At 36.4% G+C, this 17,913-nt stretch overlaps 1 protein-coding gene across 1 annotated transcript; it reads right to left on the reverse strand.

The window, feature by feature from the left end:
* Positions 1-244: 244 nt before the first annotated feature.
* On the reverse strand, positions 245-6,124 carry LOC143591884 (protein CHROMATIN REMODELING 8-like). The gene is made up of 7 exons (XM_077071951.1): positions 5,998-6,124; positions 5,325-5,840; positions 4,833-5,226; positions 3,405-4,260; positions 2,609-3,218; positions 1,524-1,943; positions 245-908 (listed from the first exon to the last, which is right to left on the reverse strand). Exons 1-7 carry the CDS (start codon positions 6,088-6,090, stop codon positions 258-260), a joined length of 3,540 nt encoding a protein of 1,179 aa, XP_076928066.1. The 5' UTR covers positions 6,091-6,124; the 3' UTR covers positions 245-257.
* Positions 6,125-17,913: the final 11,789 nt, after the last annotated feature.

A 17,913-nucleotide genomic window follows, 5' to 3' on the forward strand; every position in this document is an offset into this window, starting at 1 on the left:
ATAGCTTTTCTACTTTTAGCTGATGTTTGCACTTTGTCGGGGTGCCAATTTTTACCATAAAAATTGAAAAAATAAGAGAAAAATAAAGGGTAACGTGAGCCCAAAAAAAAATAAATTATCAAATGTACACTAAACCTCCAACCTATTTAAAAGAAAAAAATTTAAAGTTTTTCCTAATCCTCGGTTAAAATCTTGAATCGTTGCAATAATCACCTCTCAAAAATTAAACAAACCAATAACCAGTCGCGCCATTAGTGTTAATGATACTCGGGTTTTAAAATCCACGACGACCCATTCGGGCTTTTCTCCAAAGTTGCAATCTCCTTCAAGAGAGACTTAAACAGAGGCAAATCCTCTGTCGGAATCCTCTCTTTAAAATGCTTCACTATACTAGCCGAATCACTTGACCCGTCTCGTTGTTGTAAAAAAGTACAAATTTGACGGATCAAAACCTCAGATTGCACCCCACCCAAGTCACAAGACAACCGGGTCCGGCCACTGGAACTCGAACTTGACCCTGCAACGAACTGGTTGTCAAGTGCATCACCAGCCGCTTGCTCACGAGTCCCTCTAATCTTCGCAAGTAATTCAGAGGAAGATAACGCTTTACCACCCAATGCACCCGCAGCAAACCGTTTGTTGTTAGACGGCCCTTCATCAGCTCGGGTTTTGGTAACCAATTTAGAGTTCACGGTTGACCCAAACTTCCGGGTTACAGATGGCCCGGGTGCACCCGCAGTTCCAGATCTCCCGGTCCAGGTCGGGACCGAGATACCGTCTCGGCTACAAAGCATTCTCGACTGGCGTAACGCTTCCGCGGCCCGGTGGGCGATTTGGGAAGCTTGCTCATCAAGCTTCACTTTTTGTTCGTCATTGGCATTCATTATTAGATCATGGTTCACTGCACTCTGAAAGCCATCAAAAATTGAAGAGTTAATTACAGAAATGGTCCGTGTGTTTTGGCCCAAGTCACAGCTTTGGGTATTTAATAGTTTACACAAACAGCTTTTGGTTAATTACAGAAATGGTCCATGCAGTTAAAATAGATTTATTACATAAATGGTCCCTCTGGTTATAAAAGAGTAGAATGGGCATATTTACTAAACTTAATAGAAAAATCAACACAAGTTTAGTCTTAGATTTTAGCCCCAACCTTGCTATAAAATAAAAACCACGAAACCCAAACTTGCAACTTTTAGAACTTAGTACCCCAAAGGTTTGACTTTGGCCAAACCATAAGAACTATTTATTTATGTTATAAGATCGAACCATGCTTTTGGTCCCTGTGGGAAAAAAAGACTAAAATGCCCCTCATGTGAAGAGCACATTATCAGATTTGACAGAAAAAATGGATGGAGTAAGCACCAGGGGCTGAAAGAGTTATAGAATTTAAACCTTAGGGCATAATATGTCCATAGACTGCTTTTTGAACTGAAATGGTAAAACAGGCCAAACCACAGGGACCAAAGATTTTAAAAAATCAAGAATCAAATAATAAACTATAATAAAAGGCAAACACTTGCATGAATCCCCTGAGCATCAAAGAGACTTTTCAAAATACTTGTTTCCTCGCCTTCTTGCTCGTTACAATCATCGATTTTTTCTTTTTCTTTATTTTTGGATGACTTTTTGGTGCGTGTTGCAGGAATCTCATTTGGATTGGTTGCATTAGAACCAACAATATTTACATCTTGAGATAACTGACTGAAAATATTAGATGTCTCAGTATTGTCGTTATCCCTATCATCGTTTAATCTGAAAAGATCTTTCATGTCTCGGGCCTTGAAGAATCTTTTTTGTTGCGGGTTTTTTAAGATTTTGTTTGTTAAAAAATGTTTGTATATTTGTCGTTGATACACCTTTTCTTCTATTGTTCCTCTGGTTATTAGTCTATAAACTGTTACATCTTTTGTTTGACCAATACGCCATGCACGCTCTCTCGCCTGTTAATAGCAATGCAAAAAAAAAAAAAAACAGGTATAATAAGAAATCAAGCTTAAATGTCAACATTTTTACTTACAAATTAGTATCTGAATTATGTTTTACCCCTACGGGTCAAATGGGTCATGTTAACAATCTTACTTCCACTGTCCCAAAAAAATTGTTCATCAAATAAAAACACAACTTAAGATGTGTACAATTAATATATGAACAGAATGATTTTACTTTCATTTAAGATACTAGTTGACTTGGAAAACTTGCAAGTCAAATACGGCCAATTAAGAGTAAAATTGGAAAAGAAAAAAATAAAACTATTTTATTTCTAAAAGCGGGCAACTGTTTTGAGTTAAATTAAAATAGGTGCACAGATAACTCAGAGATAGAAGTAGTTAAAGGAAAACAGATCAAGCGGGTCAAAAAGACAAATGGGACCAAAGTCAAACCCAAGTGTTATTTTAGTACAATAAGAACTCTTAATTCATTGGTAGGGTATTATTCTGCAAATTCGTATAAATTAAAATATTTAGGCAATCGATCTTTCTGGGTTACCTGACCCACTCGTTTTGACCCGGACCAAAAATGACCCGTTTGAACATTATCTGGTTCCTTTTAAGTCAAACCAACAAGTGGGTATCAAGGTAAAAAGACAAATAAATAGAAGTCAAACCTGCATGTCAGTGGACGGATTCCAATCAGGGTCAAAGATGATCACTCTATTGGCACCGGTCAAATTCGTCCCGAGTCCACCAACTTTAGTTGTCAAAATAAATATGAAAACCTCCTCAGAATTGTTAAACTCATCCATCAACACCATCCTTTGTTTGACAGGTGTCAACCCGTCCATCCGTCTGTACGTATAACCCTCACCGATCAAAAAATTCTCAAGAATATCAAGCATCTGTTGCGTCTGTGCAAACAGAAGAACCCTATGACCCTGTTCTTTCCAAACCCTAAGTACCTGTTTAACAACTTTCATTTTCCCGCTTCGTTCTTCGTTTCCATAATCAGGATTTTGGGCTGCGTGTTCTCTTTCAAGTAAATCAGGATGATTGCAGATTTTACGCATTACATCGATCCCATAAAGTGAGTTTCTTTCTCCGTTGAAGATTTGTTCAACTTCAGAGCTGGCGAGAAATGATTGGTATCTAGATCGTTGGTCTGATGTAAGACTGCAAAACAGAACGTGTTCGGTTTTTGATGGAAGTTGTGCGTTTACATCGGCTTTCATTCTTCTAAGAAGATATGGCATTATTAAGTCACGTAGAACAACCGCGCATCTGTATAATTTATGGAAATTTTAATAAGAAGCATAACCTTAGAAACAATAGATATAGGGATTATATTACTGAACAAAAATGGTTAATGATGAATATTAGAGGTTAAACAGCCAAAATGGGCTGAGAACAGAAATTGCCACCTCAGTTTTAATTAAACATTAGTTATATAAAAAAACTCATGCTTACCTGTAAGCAGTGGATACTTGCAAAGGTGAAGCATTAGCATAACCACCAACAGAAATTGGAACTGCAAATTCGGCTTCAAATACAGGCAAGACACCCAACTTTCCAGGAAATACAAAGTCAAACAATGACCAAAGTTCACTTAATTTGTTCTGAATAGGTGCACCCGTCATTATAATACGGTGAACGGTTTGTAACTGTTTGCAAACCAAAGTCACTTCTGCGTTAGGGTTTCTTATTCTATGTCCTTCATCTAATACCGCATATCCCCATTCAATATCAAGCAGTTTTTCACCAAGAATCCTTAACTGTTCATAAGTAGTAATCAACAAACCAGATTCACTTCTCAAAACATGGTTTATTAAAGAGTCCCACTTCTTGTTGCTTTTTGAATATATTTTTTCGTCTTCATCACTCTCCATAGTTGCGTAATCACTTTCATCTGATTTGGTTTGTTTCTTTTTATGAGAAGAATCTTGAGCAGAATCGTGTAGTATTTCAACATGAAAGTTTGGATACCATTTTTTTGATTCTCTTTTCCATTGTCTCAAAAGTGTGACTGGACATATGATAATACTCGGTTTATACATTTTACTGAAATGCAGAGCTCCAAGAAATGATAAAACTTGAATGGTTTTTCCAAGGCCCATTTCGTCTCCTATTATCCCACCTGCTCTTTGGCAATGAAGCTCCCACAACCATTGCACACCAACTTTTTGATAGTCAAAGAGTTGACTGAAAATAGAATCTGGAATATTTAATCCACCTTCTAGTTTCACAAAAGTATCTTCATCACCTTCTTCTGCTGCTTCATCATCTTCTTGATTGTCATCTTCAATACTAGAGCCTCGCGTGTCATCTACATTCAGAACAATAGAAGAAATGAAGACAAATTTAACTCATTAATGTGTCCATACATTGAAAATATGTTATAGGCAACCCAAATGTATCTGATTTCACATATACCAATTCCTGCCAAAAGCATGATACCAATTGCCATATAAAGAAAATGACCTTACGAGCTTTAAAAAGACATGATTACCCTTTGATAGTTGTCAACATGCTGCAGCTCATTTGTTGTCTTTTCAAGAAAATAGTTATAGGCTTTTTTGTCAACCAACATGTTTTTGATCAAAATTGGTATTACCGTATGCATTAATACATACTTGCATGACCTCCACAATCCACATACGGTCATACGTTATCCCGTTTTCATATAAAATATGATTACAAAAGTTATGTTGTTTCAACAATAAACCTTTTTTTAATGAACTGATTTAGAACATTTTTATGCAGAAAAAAAAAACACTACTTTTTTTTATTTTGCAGGTTAGATCTGTTAAGAGATAAATTGTAATGTGAATCGACCAGTTTATAAATAAATGGATTGACATTAGGACCTATATTTTCAACTGGCCGATGATGACATACCATTTTCATCCAAAAGATTCTGCTCACGAGATGCTCGTTTCCTCCATCTTTTCTCAGGCAAAGGCCGTCTTTTTTTCTTATTTGAATCTCTAGATTTTTCTCCATTTTTCTGAGACTGAGAATTTTTAAAAGGGGTTCTAAGTCTTTGAAAAGGATGTGTTGGTGGTTCAAGTCTTGGTAAAGAATCTGGATCTAACAGCTTTGTTGTAGGACGAGCATTTGCAGCCTCTGACATTGATTGAACAGCTCTTGCTATGCTGGCAGAAGAAAAATCGTTGACTTCATTGACTTCTTCAGCTGTATTAGATGGTCCTGCTTCCTCAATGCGGCGTTCATATCCTTTTAAGTTATGAAAAGGAGTTAGAATCCCTTTTCTAACCAACTTGTCTCTTTCCTGAAACAAGAAGTCCCATTTCATTCACAATTGTTTTAATAGATATATAGCTTTTAATGTTTTGTAAAGTAAATCTAATACAACTTTAGAGAACTCACTGTTTCAACAAATCCACTAGAGGCCGCGTTTAAAACAGCATCAAAATCACCATCATCACTGAAGGATACTGTTTTATGTCGCTTCAACTTCTTACTTGTTTTTGGAACTTCTTTCTGCTTGCGCTTGTGATTCAGTTCTTCTTTAACAAGATATTTCAAGATGTTTTCTTGTTTACTAACTTTAGGTTTGATTCCCAAACTTGCAACTTCTTTCTCGAGTTGAGCCTTTGTCCTCTTTAAGCTTTCCAATCTATCAGTTGCTAGAGCATGCTGAAGGGTTAGATCATTAGAACCTTGCAAAATGCTTTCTTTTCCATCTGACGGTCCACTTTCGTCATCATTATTGTTTGCACATTCTTCGGTTCTTGCAATGTTGTTCACATTTTCAATTGTGCATGCAACAGCATCTATTTCGACATTTATAGCTCTTAATCTATTAAGAACATCTGTTTGGCTGGTGGATGATGATTCATTGGTAACTTCCACTTGGCTGCCCTGTTCATCATGGTTTCTTGCCTGCCAACAGATGAAAGCGATGATTACAAAAACCAGTTGTGAAATATTCGCAGCATGTAAGCATCATTGCCCTAAGTAAACAGATAATATGATAAAGCTTAAACTGATAGTTCTTTGGTTTATATCATAAACAGAACAGAACAGACTAAACTAACACCTGTTCTAATATATCATGTTCAAGTTCGTCTGGATTCGCTGACGTGACTCCAAGACTACTCAACAGAGCTCTATCTTCTTCCACTTCGTTCATTCTGAAACAGTTATATTATAAGCACTGAGATCCCAATCAAGCATCGACACTGCCACAACCACAAATTCATTACCGTTACTAACAGATAGCAAAACAAACTAATGCAACAACACAATAAATAGGACTCGAATCTCGCAACGTTTTAAAATTGGCGCACACGCGCATAAAACCAATAACTAAGCTCGTGTTGTGTATAACATCATCCACCTTCTTTTGCTTACAAAACGCCATAACCTGCTTGACATCCAAGACCTGTTTCTAGTACAGTAGTTCACTTTCATGCAGCAATTCAACACACTTATGATCATTATCGCACTAAATGGATCGCTAATGTCCTCTAAACTCGTATCTTCTTCGTCTAATTCATAAATTGGTTTTCTACTTTCTACAACAATGCCTAGGGCACAAACATACAACTTGTTTCAGTATAATTTCATCAATGCAAAATTGTTAATATACAAACTACACAATTAAACAACGATCATATACGATTTCCATCAGTCTAACCTAACCGAGTCTTCTAAACTAAACGATCAAGCGTAAAATCAATACAATCAAATAACAAATAGAGGATTTGTGTCAGTCGAACCTGAAGGACTCGTCTGTGATTGATTAAATGGATAAATTGAGGAAATTAAAGAGCGAATACAAATCGCAGTGATGATTAATCGAACTAGAGATTAATTAATTTGTCAAGTGGATTGTGTGTTCTGATTTCGCTCTTTGAAAACCTAAATTAAATTAACTCGTTCATCCCCAAACGAAAACGGTGTCGTATTTGAAGATGTGGACCGCTTTGGGTCGGTTGCCTTGTTTCGCACACCAGACTCGTTAGGTTTCGCGCCTACTATCAACTACATTAGGAGAAACTACTCTGTTCCTGACTCTGCGCGGCGCACTCGACAACGGACCCGCATATTAAAACATGAACACACAAACACATCGTAACGAATATTATTTTGGCACAAACAAAATAAAAGTATATCTAACTATCAAAAGAACTTGGTTGGTATTGGTTCAAAAAAAAAATGCTCATTACGACATTGACGGTATGTGATTACAATACAAAAAAATATATTCTATTGTGAAAAAAACTCTGTTTCCATCGGAACTTATATAACTTATCGCAAATACAACTTCGTTTTAGGCATGACATAAAAATATGAGCATGTCGTAACGACATACTAAAGTTTTTAAAATATCGTATGCTAAACATTACCAAATACTCAATAACTTAAATGCATAAGTAATAACAAAATATTATATGGGAAGAAAAACACATGTTAAGGTACATACTAAATGTTTCTAGCTTTTGCTAGTTTTGTTTTAATAAAAGTTGTTCCAAAAAAAGGTACATACTAAAACCATAAAAATTTTGGGATGCTAAAGTGAAAAATAAATAAAGTTTAGCAAAAAGAAATGTCATGAAAATTGAAACAATTTAAAACTTAGGAGGGCTAAATTGAAACAATCTAAAATTCAAAGACTAAAGGTGTAGAAAATTAAATTAAACTGTAGCAGGTTGTTTCCTTTAATATATAGTGTAATAGTCAACTCTGATTTTAATTAAAATTTTTTAAACGGTCAATTTGGATCGCTTACGGACACTAACCCACCCGATCTGGAGGAAATCCACCTATAGGTGAGAAAACAAAATGGCCCAATTTAAACTCCTATTTTTTGTCTCAAGTGGGATTTGAACCCAATAACTCCTCCTTTATATTAAATTAAAGTCGAATAAATATTATAGAGCTAGCCGCAATTATGGTAAAATACGTCATGCGATTATTCACGTCTGTCTTGTGATAGATGATAAACGACCAATGATTATATTGTTGAGTATCTTTTGTGAGCATAAATAATCAGGACCGAGTGTGCAGTATCGCAAAGCGCTCACTAACCCAGCAGTCCATAGTTTTAAATGTTTTTTAAATACATTTATATATAATTGTTTTAAACTAGTATTGACCCCCGCGTTGCGGGGGGGTTGAAACTGTGTTGACGATGGAGTATTTCAATAAAGCTAATTAGTAGCGTTTGCGGCTTGCATTGGCATAAGATTAGTAGTACATAGTATTTAAATATCCCTTTACATCAGAGGGTATTTCAAGCTATACATGCATAATATTTCCAAGGCCTTAGTACAAAATATCATTAGTTATCTTCATGAAGACATATCTCGGGCCTTCCAAAAGTTAGTTTATGCCATCTCTTGCCACAACGCATTCTGGTAGGTATTAGATGTTCCCAAAAAGCATGCTTAATTCCTTGGATGTGCCTAAATTTATCATTCTTTGTTTCTTTTCAGCAGTACCTATGAAATACACATGTAATGTTTAAGGATCACACATGCATGCCATCTAATTTAAACATTAGGGTAATTTTGCTTATTTCCAGCGGTACCAATGACAATCGATTTTTTCTTATGATATGCAATTCAAATTTTTTTTACCCTGTGTAGCTTTGGTCTATGTATATTACGTAACTGGTGATGAAGTTATATTGTACATGGTTCTTCTTGCATCGGTCTTTTTGCTTTTGAGTTAGGGGTTGTTGGTTGAAGGGGGTTGTTGCGGTGGTAGCGGTGTTGTCATGAGGATGAGGGTGTTGATGGTGTATGTCTAACGTGTCGGCGATCTTGTCGACGGTTATCAATCTGTTACGTCTTGCAGTCAACTTGAACTTCTTTTGAACACCTACCATTGCAGAGATCTCAGGCGGTAGATTTTTTTGATCAACATATCCTTTATTCACAACCATTTGGTGACAGTCAATGTTTAACGTTTCTGCCATTGTTTCATTGAAGATAACTACATTAGTGATGCCTGTGTTGTCTATGATAGACGCATTGAGGCAATACCTATGATGTGATAAAAAAATGTAATTAGTCAAAGAATGTATGAGTATGTAAATTTTGTTGGTTGTATATGTTTTTTGGAGGTTTTCTTACTGGAATTTTGGTGTGATGTTGTCATGGTCTCGACATGCGAATTTTGATGTCTCATTATCCTCTGGGTGTAACGGTTTTCGGCACATTGAGCATTGCGCATAGTACCAATTGTGGTAGCTGAAGATCTCTTTGATTGTGGCCATGCATGAGTAGGTTTTATGTTCGTTCTGTATAAACATTACTTTATGATTAGTTGTATAAGAGTTTGTATGATATTGTCTCGTTGAGATGTTTCTTACCATGTTATCGACTGATGTGTTGTTAAGGAGCTCGTGGATTGTTATTGGAATTCCATCCTCGTCTTGTGGTGCTATTGCTAGTAGATCCTTCAACCTATTTTATGTATAAGGAGTTATCAGGTAGCATTTGATTATATCATGTATGTAGAATTTATTTATTTATATTTGTTTCAGGGGTCTACCTGTCAATGTATAGCTTAGTGTTTGGAGCTGTTGGGTTGACAGTTATTGTTGTTAGGTAGGTGGATTCCAACTGTTTGAAACCTGTAAAAAAAATGTAATCTTATCATATACAAATTATGATCATCTAGCATACTTGCCATCAAAGCTTTCAAGTAAGCATGTTATTATTCTAAATAAAACATTTAAAAGAAAATTATTTGCCATATAAAAAAAATGAAGTGTTCACATGAGGTTAAGATCCACTTTAAGTGAATGTTATTATCTATGATTTGTTAAAGATGCAAGTATTAATATGTAGATTTTATTGTAGAATGCAGGTATTGCAAAATCAATTTTGACAGCATACTTACCATCGTATTTTGTTACTGTTGGAAATAATCCCGATCTCGTTACAAAATCCCGTTAAGTTTATTAGAGTTTAGTTAACTCTGTTAGAAAGTTCAGTTAGTATAGTTAGTGCCATAATTGTAATTAGGTGATAGTTTGTGTAAATAATGTAAATATTAAAAGTAGAACAGATACGACGTTTTATGAACCGTCGCGTCCTTTGCCGGAATAACTGTCACCGGCAATAACCGTCATCGGAGGGTATAAATACCCCTCCCTGGTCCTTTGTAACATCATCACAATCAATGCAAATCAATATTACAAATCGTTCTTGTTTAATCATTGTTATTTACGTTCGTTTAATCGATCCTGAGGCCTTCAATTGGTATCAGAGCAAGGCTCTATAAAACCCCAATTTCGGAACCCTAATCGGTGTTTAAAGTCAAGAACGATTGCAAATTTACAGAATAAGAAGGACCATACCTGCAGATTGGAATTCATAGACGGATAAGAAGGGCCGATTAAGATTAAAGGCGTAATCGATAGCGAACTTCCGATCAAAAGAAGAACGAGCAGCCAATCGTAAGCGGAGTGTGATTTAGTTGACCGGCGATAGCGTAGTCGAAAAGAAACGGAGAATAGGAAGAAAGCCGGACGGTGGCTCTGTTCTGTTTGAAAACGTATGTGAAGTGTGAACAAAGAATAAAGTAAAAAGGGAAAATCTATTTTGCCTTAAATAAAAAAACTCACGTTAAAAGAAGAATTCAAATTCTTTTAAAGAAAATATATTCTTTAAAAAAAACAGGAATTATTAATTCAATAAGGAATTAAGCAGATTATTTTTGGAAAGATATTTTTCAAAAAATAATAAAGGTGATCAACAAACAGGAGGTTCAATATTTCGATTTAAGAAGTAATTGGTCACGGGCAGTTTAGCAGAGGTGTGATCAAGCAATCGAAAGAACCAGGGGGCTGTTTTCTAAAAGTAACAGGAGGTCAGAGATTCGATCCAGGAAGAAATTGATCAAAAGCATTTTGGCAGAGATTTGATCAAATCCAGTGGTGACCGAAAGACCATTGGGCTGTACTCGCAAGTCTATATAATTCAACCGAAAGTAAAAGTAAAAGTTGAATAGTGATACATCAAATCATATCAAGATTGGGAAAAAGAAGACTCGATCAATGGCCAACAAAAATAATGAATCCGTAAAGGAAGCAGGACCATCAATGACGCTACAATGCCCAATTTTGAATTCAACAAATTATACAATTTGGGCAGTGAAGATCATAGCAATATTTGATGTTCATGGAATCTCGGAGGTACTCGAAGAAAAAGGTGCAGTTAATGCTAAGAAAAATAGGATGGCTATTGCATATCTCTTTCAAGCAATGCCTGAAGAAATTGTTCTTCAGGTTGCTCATCATAAGAAAGCAGCAGACATATGGGCAGACTTAAGGGTTCGTTTTATGGGAGCTGACAGGGTAAAAGAGGCCATATTACAAACTCTTGAATCAGAGTTTGAAGCCTTGAAAATGAAAGACACAGACACTATCGATGACTTCACAGGAAAAATAAGTTAACTCATGTCACAAGCCAACAACCTTGGATCCACAATTGATAATAAAAACCTAGTCCGGAAACTACTTAAATCTGTACCAAAGAAATACATTCAGATTGTTGCCGCAATTGAACAATTTGCAGATCTGAATACTATGTTGTTTCAAGAAGCTATTGGAAAATTAAAAGCCTATGAAGAACGCATCAAGGAGTCAACCGAGGAAAAAGACAAACATAATCAACTTATGTTCACCAACACAGTTGGAAAAGAAAAGTTTAAAGAACATAAGTATAAGCATTGTGGTAACTGGAGTTCAAACCAAGGAAACTTTGGACAAGGCCGGGATAAAGGTCGTTGGTCAGGGAAAAGTAAAGATGGTGAACAAGTTCATGAAGACAAAAGCCATGGAAAATTAGGCGAACCTATCAGTGAAGATAAAAGTCATGTGACATGCTATAAGTGCAACGAGCTCGGACATTTCAAAAGTGAATGCCCAAAATGGAAGGACCAGGAGGCTCATCTCGTTTGGAGTCCAACTACACTACTATGAAGAAATAGCAAGTCATAATACAAAATCGAGATTAAGGGGGTGATTGTTGGAAATAATCCCGATCTCGTTACAAAATCCCGTTAAGTTTATTAGAGTTTAGTTAACTCTGTTAGAAAGTTCAGTTAGTATAGTTAGTGCCATAATTGTAATTAGGTGATAGTTTATGTAAATAATGTAAATATTAAAAGTAGAACAGATACGACGTTTTATGAACCGTCGCGTCCTTTGCCGAAATAACCATCACCGGCAATAACCGTCATCGGAGGGTATAAATACCCATCCCTGGTCCTTTGTAACATCATCACAATCAATACAAATCAATATTACAAATCGTTCTTGTTTAATCATTGTTATTTACGTTCGTTTAATCGATCCCGAGGCCTTCAGTTACTCTAGTTGCGGTGATTGCCAATAATCACCAGCTACTATTGTGTCGTCAATCAAGTTGATTTTGTCAGGCCATAACGTTATGACTATTGTATTGCCATTGTTAAAAATCAAAGGGGTTAGTCACATGAATTTGGCAGAATTATGCATCTTTGTTTTGTATGTTTTAACCTGATGTCTGTTATCTAGAGCTTTCTGATTGTTAAGTTTGTTTTTGTGTCTGATAGTTTGTTGCTGTCAACGCGTCCGATGTAATCTGTGGTTGTTAAATAATGTATTAGAAGTAACTCCAGCTATCTTTAAACTAAGGTTGATGCAGATGATTGTTACCTGTGAGTAAATGTGAAGACTTGAGACGACCTTGAAGCTCTTCATAACATGCAAAGTTGAAGTAGGTAGTTGGTATGTTATCATTTGAGATCGGCACAATCTTTGTCTTCTTGCCTATTATGATTGAAGCCTCATGAGGGGTTATTGACATGTACTTTCTTGATGGAATTGATATGTAGTTGTTGATATTGTAGCATGATTGAATCTTGATGATGGAGTCAAAGTGCTGCTCGTCTTTTAGGTCTGCTATCACCTCGATTGCATCAGCCTGCATGAAGTTCAAGTTGTGGTTTGTTAGAATATATTGATGATTAGTACATATAAATGCGACAAAAATTTTTTTGCTTACTTTGTTTAACATCCAACTCTTGTTAAATAATACATAATAGAAAGTTTGTTATTAACTGTGTGTCGTTAAGTTAGTCGTGTGTTAAGTATTTGGATAATATTTGGAGTAGGAATTGGGAATGGGTGGTGGGACCCATGAACCCCCCTCCCCCCTCTATATAAACCCAACCACTTCTTCTTTTCTTTTCTTTTCTTTTCTCATCCAAACACACACACACACACACATACTCTCTCTCTAGCACTCGGATTTGAAATCCAAGCCAAAGAAGGGTGGAATCTCGTGTTTAACATCATCAAGCAAAAAGAATCACGTCCAGATCTACGTATTGTCCAGATATGAACTCGAACCCGAAGCAAAAGGTGGGTTTCGGTTTAAATAGTTAAGTTTTATGGTTAGATTCGTCATGCAAACAGATATAATGATAGATCGGGTTGTAAAATGTAAGAAAAATGTAAACTTGATAAGTTATAACCTCTTGGGTGCACTTTAAGGTGAAAAGGTGGCATTGGACTATGTGAGATATGGGTTCAGGATCAGGTGCATGGGGTCAAAATGTATCGGGAGATGGCTTTAAAATGGTAAAAACGACGAAAGGCAGGAATTTCGCATCGCACAACCATGCGAAGCGAAATCAATAATTTCGCATCGCATGACCATGCGAAGCGAAAAAGCATGCGAAGCGAAAAAGTTCCATGCGAAGCGAAAAAGCATGCGAAGCGAAAAAGTTCCATGCGAAGCGAAATTCTTCCATGCAAAATTTTATAAAATTCATTTTCTGATGCATTTTTGTTAAAGGACTGTTAATGAAAATAAAATTTTTCCGAGCTGACCTAGCAGCTCAACCCCAGCCAGGGGCGCTGCCCCCGGACCCCCGTTAGTTGAGTGTTTCATAAATTTAGATGTAGGAAGTTGTGGTAATAGATAATTGACACGCGTAATGTATTGTACAATTAGCCGTGCACAACTAAAGAAGGGAATTACTATTAACGGCGAGAGAAATCTACTCCAGGTGAGTTCTAGCCCATTCTCTTTGAAATGTTTTCGGGGCTGTGTGCATACTCCTATGTGATAGATAATACATTTACTTAATTGATAAGTGTATGATACATGTATGACTATGTATTGGATGTTATTACTATATAATGATAGTATGAATGAGTTTTCTATGTGTGTATATATATTATTATATACATGAGACAGGTAAAATATGCACGTATGATAAATGTATGGTTATTCGAGGCAGTAGGGGGACCAGACCCTTATAATATATGTGATGTTAGGGACCAGACCCTTATAATATCTGTGATGTTAGGGACCAGACCCTTGTAATATCTATGATGTTAGGGACTAGACCCTTATAATATCTGTGATGATGGGGACCAGACCCTTATAATATCTATGATGTTTAATGTAGAATAGCTTATGGTATACCATAGGGTTTTATGAAAGAAAGTATGTAAGTACGTATGCATGTATATAAGGTATATATGAAAGGAGTAATAGAAAACTAAGGTATGAATACGTATCTTCGGACGTGTACGAGTAAGGGTATGAATGTATTGTATGTTAATTGTTTAACTAGAACTCACTCAGCGTAGCTGACTTTTAGTATGCACGCAGGCAAATAGGTTGAGGTAGCTGGCTTAAGGAGAGACACAGGGCATCCATGATGAAGTGTTATGACTGTTTTAATTAATTATTTATGAAAAGACAATTTGTATATTAAGACAAGAACAAATATTTTGTAATGTGATGTTTGAAGTTTTTAATTATTCCGCGAAGTTTTTAATTTACTCTGATTTTAGAACTGTGTTTATGAGTAAATCCAACACCAAAGTAGGGTTACCGGGAACGGGGCCTTGCACTTTGCGGTCAACAAATAGGTAGTGTAGTTCTGCTCGCTTGCCTCTTGATATCCACTTCGTCAACACGCGAATTGTTGTCAGCTGTGGGCTCTGTCGTGCTTTTATTTCAGAGAGAGGTTTGCTGGACATTTTTGTGTCATTATCCAATGCTATTGACTTAGTAGTTGAGATAAGTACTGTAATATATATGACAAGTGTTTTTTTGTGTTAGTTTATAATAAAGAATATTAAAATGAATGTGAATGTATCAAAATAATAAAGAAAATAAGCTGCTATAGAATTGTTGGTGACTATCTGGATAAGCATGTCAGTGTGATTTCTATTAATCTTTGTGCCATTATCCTATAAAAGGGGTTTATGTGCAGCTAAAGACTTTACAACAATTGTTTGTATGTTAATGCAAAGATTAATGTTATTTTTTGTTGTCATGAGCATGTATTGTTGATCTCATTTAGAAAGTCAGAATAGACGATATTTGTTGTGACGTCTTGCTCGTTATCGCTTTCTGGAACGATTAAAATTTTTAGAGGCGCGAGTGTAGTAGCTCTTGACAAGGCAACATACAATTGTCCATGTGCAAAAACAGGATGTGGAAGGTAAACACTTATTTTGTCTAATGATTGCCCCTGACTTTTATTTATTGTCATTGCATAACAAAGCTTTATTGGGAATTGTTTTCTCTTGAATTCAAATGGCAATTCTTTGTCTTTATGAGTGAGAGTTATTTTTGGTATGTAGACACATCGTCCGATAAATTTCCCTGTCATTATTCGTGCCTCAATTATTGTTGGTAACAATTGTGTGATGATAAGTCTTGTCCCATTACAAAGTCCGTCAATTGGATTTAGATTTCTTAACAGTATAACGGGTGTAGTGACCTTAAGCTCAAGGACATGTGGTGGTAGACTATTAATGTTCAGCAGATTTAGATACTCTACCGGGTATAGAGACTCGTTGTCATTTTGATCACCTGGTTGACTAACGATGGAGTCTATGCTGATATATCTTTTTGTAGTTCCAAGTGTCATATTAAGGACTGTTGAATTGATGTCATGAACAGTTTCATTTGTTGGACAAACAATAGGCTTGGTTGACAGTGTTGCAGCTGTGGGGTTTTCCAAAGTTTGTTTGTCATATATAAATTTGATAAGTTCTGTTAATGCATTTTCTGTGTACGGTATCAAGTATTGTGATGGAATTTTTTATTTTTTTAGTGTTTTGTGGTTCGTTAATGTCTATTGTTCCTACAACTCCGTCTCCTACCGCAACTAACCATGATGAGAATGTAGAGATCACATGCCGTGCCTCTGCAGTGAGATTTGGTCTATGAAGCCGCATATTTTCTGTCAATTTGAATACCTTGAAATGTCTCCAAAGGTAGGATCTAGGTAAAGAGGCTGCTAAAATTGTTGTCTTTGAAGATCTAGATACTATAGGAAGGGTCTGCCTAAAGTCACCTCCTAGTACCACAGACTTACCGCCAAATGGTTAACAAGAGTTATTAAATAAGTCCTTTAGTGACCTATCAAGTGATTCGAAACATTTTCTATCGTTCATTGGGGCTTCATCCCATAAAATGAGAGATGTTTCGTTGAGTAAATGAGCTAGCTGTGTGTTCTTTTTTATGTCGCAATTCGAGTCATCAGTCATATCCAATGGAATTTTGAATCGTGAGTGAGCTGTTCTCCCTGATGGCAATAACAATGACACGATTCCAGAAGCCGCCACAACCAATATAATATTACCCATCGAGCGTAATGCAGCAATGATTGTTGTCCATAAGAATGTTTTTCCTGTTTCACCATGACCATACACAAAGCCCAGCACTTGCTGATTCGATGAAGTGGCTGATATGACATGTTCATATCGTGCCAAGTGACTCACTACGGACCGTGTTGAGCTTAACAGGGACCGTTGTTACCTTAGAATTGTTACAGCTCATCATCTATGCATTCGTAAAAAAAAGTACGAATGCATAGATGATGAGCTGTAACAATTCTAAGGTAACAACGGTCCCTGTTAAGCTCAACACGATCTGTAGTGAGTCACTTGGCACGATCTTTTGATTTTTCTCTCATATAGCATTCATGGTTTTGGGTGGTTGGTTAAGTGTGTGAAAATCTAATCACTAAACACAATTATAACAGAGGGAGATGCTAGGAAAGGATGACAGATCATGTGGGTCTAATTTTTTTATCATGATGGTGGGCCGACGAGAAAGTGTCGAGACATGCCGAAGAAAGACTTTATTATTTTCATTTGTTAATCTTTTAGGTTTTATGTTTATCTTGTTTCCAAATTTTTAATATTCGAATTACTTTGCTTAAATATGGTTAAGATTGTTTAGTTTGATAGTTTTTGTTACATAAATAATTAATGATAAACATTGGACACGTTAACCATGTCGACTGACTCATATGATTCAAACATTTGAAAATGTGATTATAGATGTAGGTTAGTTAAACTATTCGCGAACCAAGAAATATACCTCGCGGGTCCATAACACAGTCCACAGATTACCATTGAGTATCCGCGAAAGGAACCCACGGGTCACACAAAGGACCCCAAACATGCAAGGTCCTTACGTGATATGGAAGAGCAGTTGTAACAAACTACTTCTAGAAGATTATTCCGACATTCCCTGACAGCGACATCAACCAATAAAAAGACGACAACTGCACAACCTGGCAACCGTCCCAAACGGAGCCAGGCTGTCACGCCCTATAGACAGGTGACACATGTCCACTCAGGTGGAAATGGAATATCTTGATAGTGACAACTCCACCAATTACCTTCCCTTTATCCTCAGCTATATATACTCGAATCATTTCCATGAGGTCATTCACTCTCACAGGATCAGAGCAATTTACTTGTATCTCGTACTTTATTACCTACAGTACAGTACTTATTCTCACGCTGGAGGGTTGTTATGGGAAGACCCCCCATCTTGTACTTCCCGTGACGAAACTCACGGTGTTCAGTTTTGTAGGGAATTAGCTAGAATCTGATCTCATCAGGTAGTAAGTACACTCACACTTGGAGGAACGCAGATTCGGACTATCCTGTTCAATCTGTGCTTCTTCA

Source organism: Bidens hawaiensis, unplaced genomic scaffold (genome assembly GCF_021521415.1).
Source record: "Bidens hawaiensis isolate Kalapana, Puna unplaced genomic scaffold, B.hawaiensis_p1.1 tig00040138_1, whole genome shotgun sequence".
Lineage (NCBI taxonomy): Eukaryota > Viridiplantae > Streptophyta > Magnoliopsida > Asterales > Asteraceae > Bidens > Bidens hawaiensis.

What these genes read in the sequence shown, in the direction of transcription:
- LOC143591884 (XM_077071951.1), bottom strand. Translation starts at nt 6,090, where the DNA reads ATGAACGAAGTGGAAGAAGATAGAGCTCTGTTGAGTAGTCTTGGAGTC. An exon ending in GAATCTTTTGGATGAAAATG is followed by an intron (nt 4,261 to 4,832) that starts GTATGTCATCAT and finishes TTCTGAATGTAG; the next exon opens with ATGACACGCGAGGCTCTAGT. An exon ending in CAAGTATCCACTGCTTACAG is followed by an intron (nt 3,219 to 3,404) that starts GTAAGCATGAGT and finishes TAAATTATACAG; the next exon opens with ATGCGCGGTTGTTCTACGTG.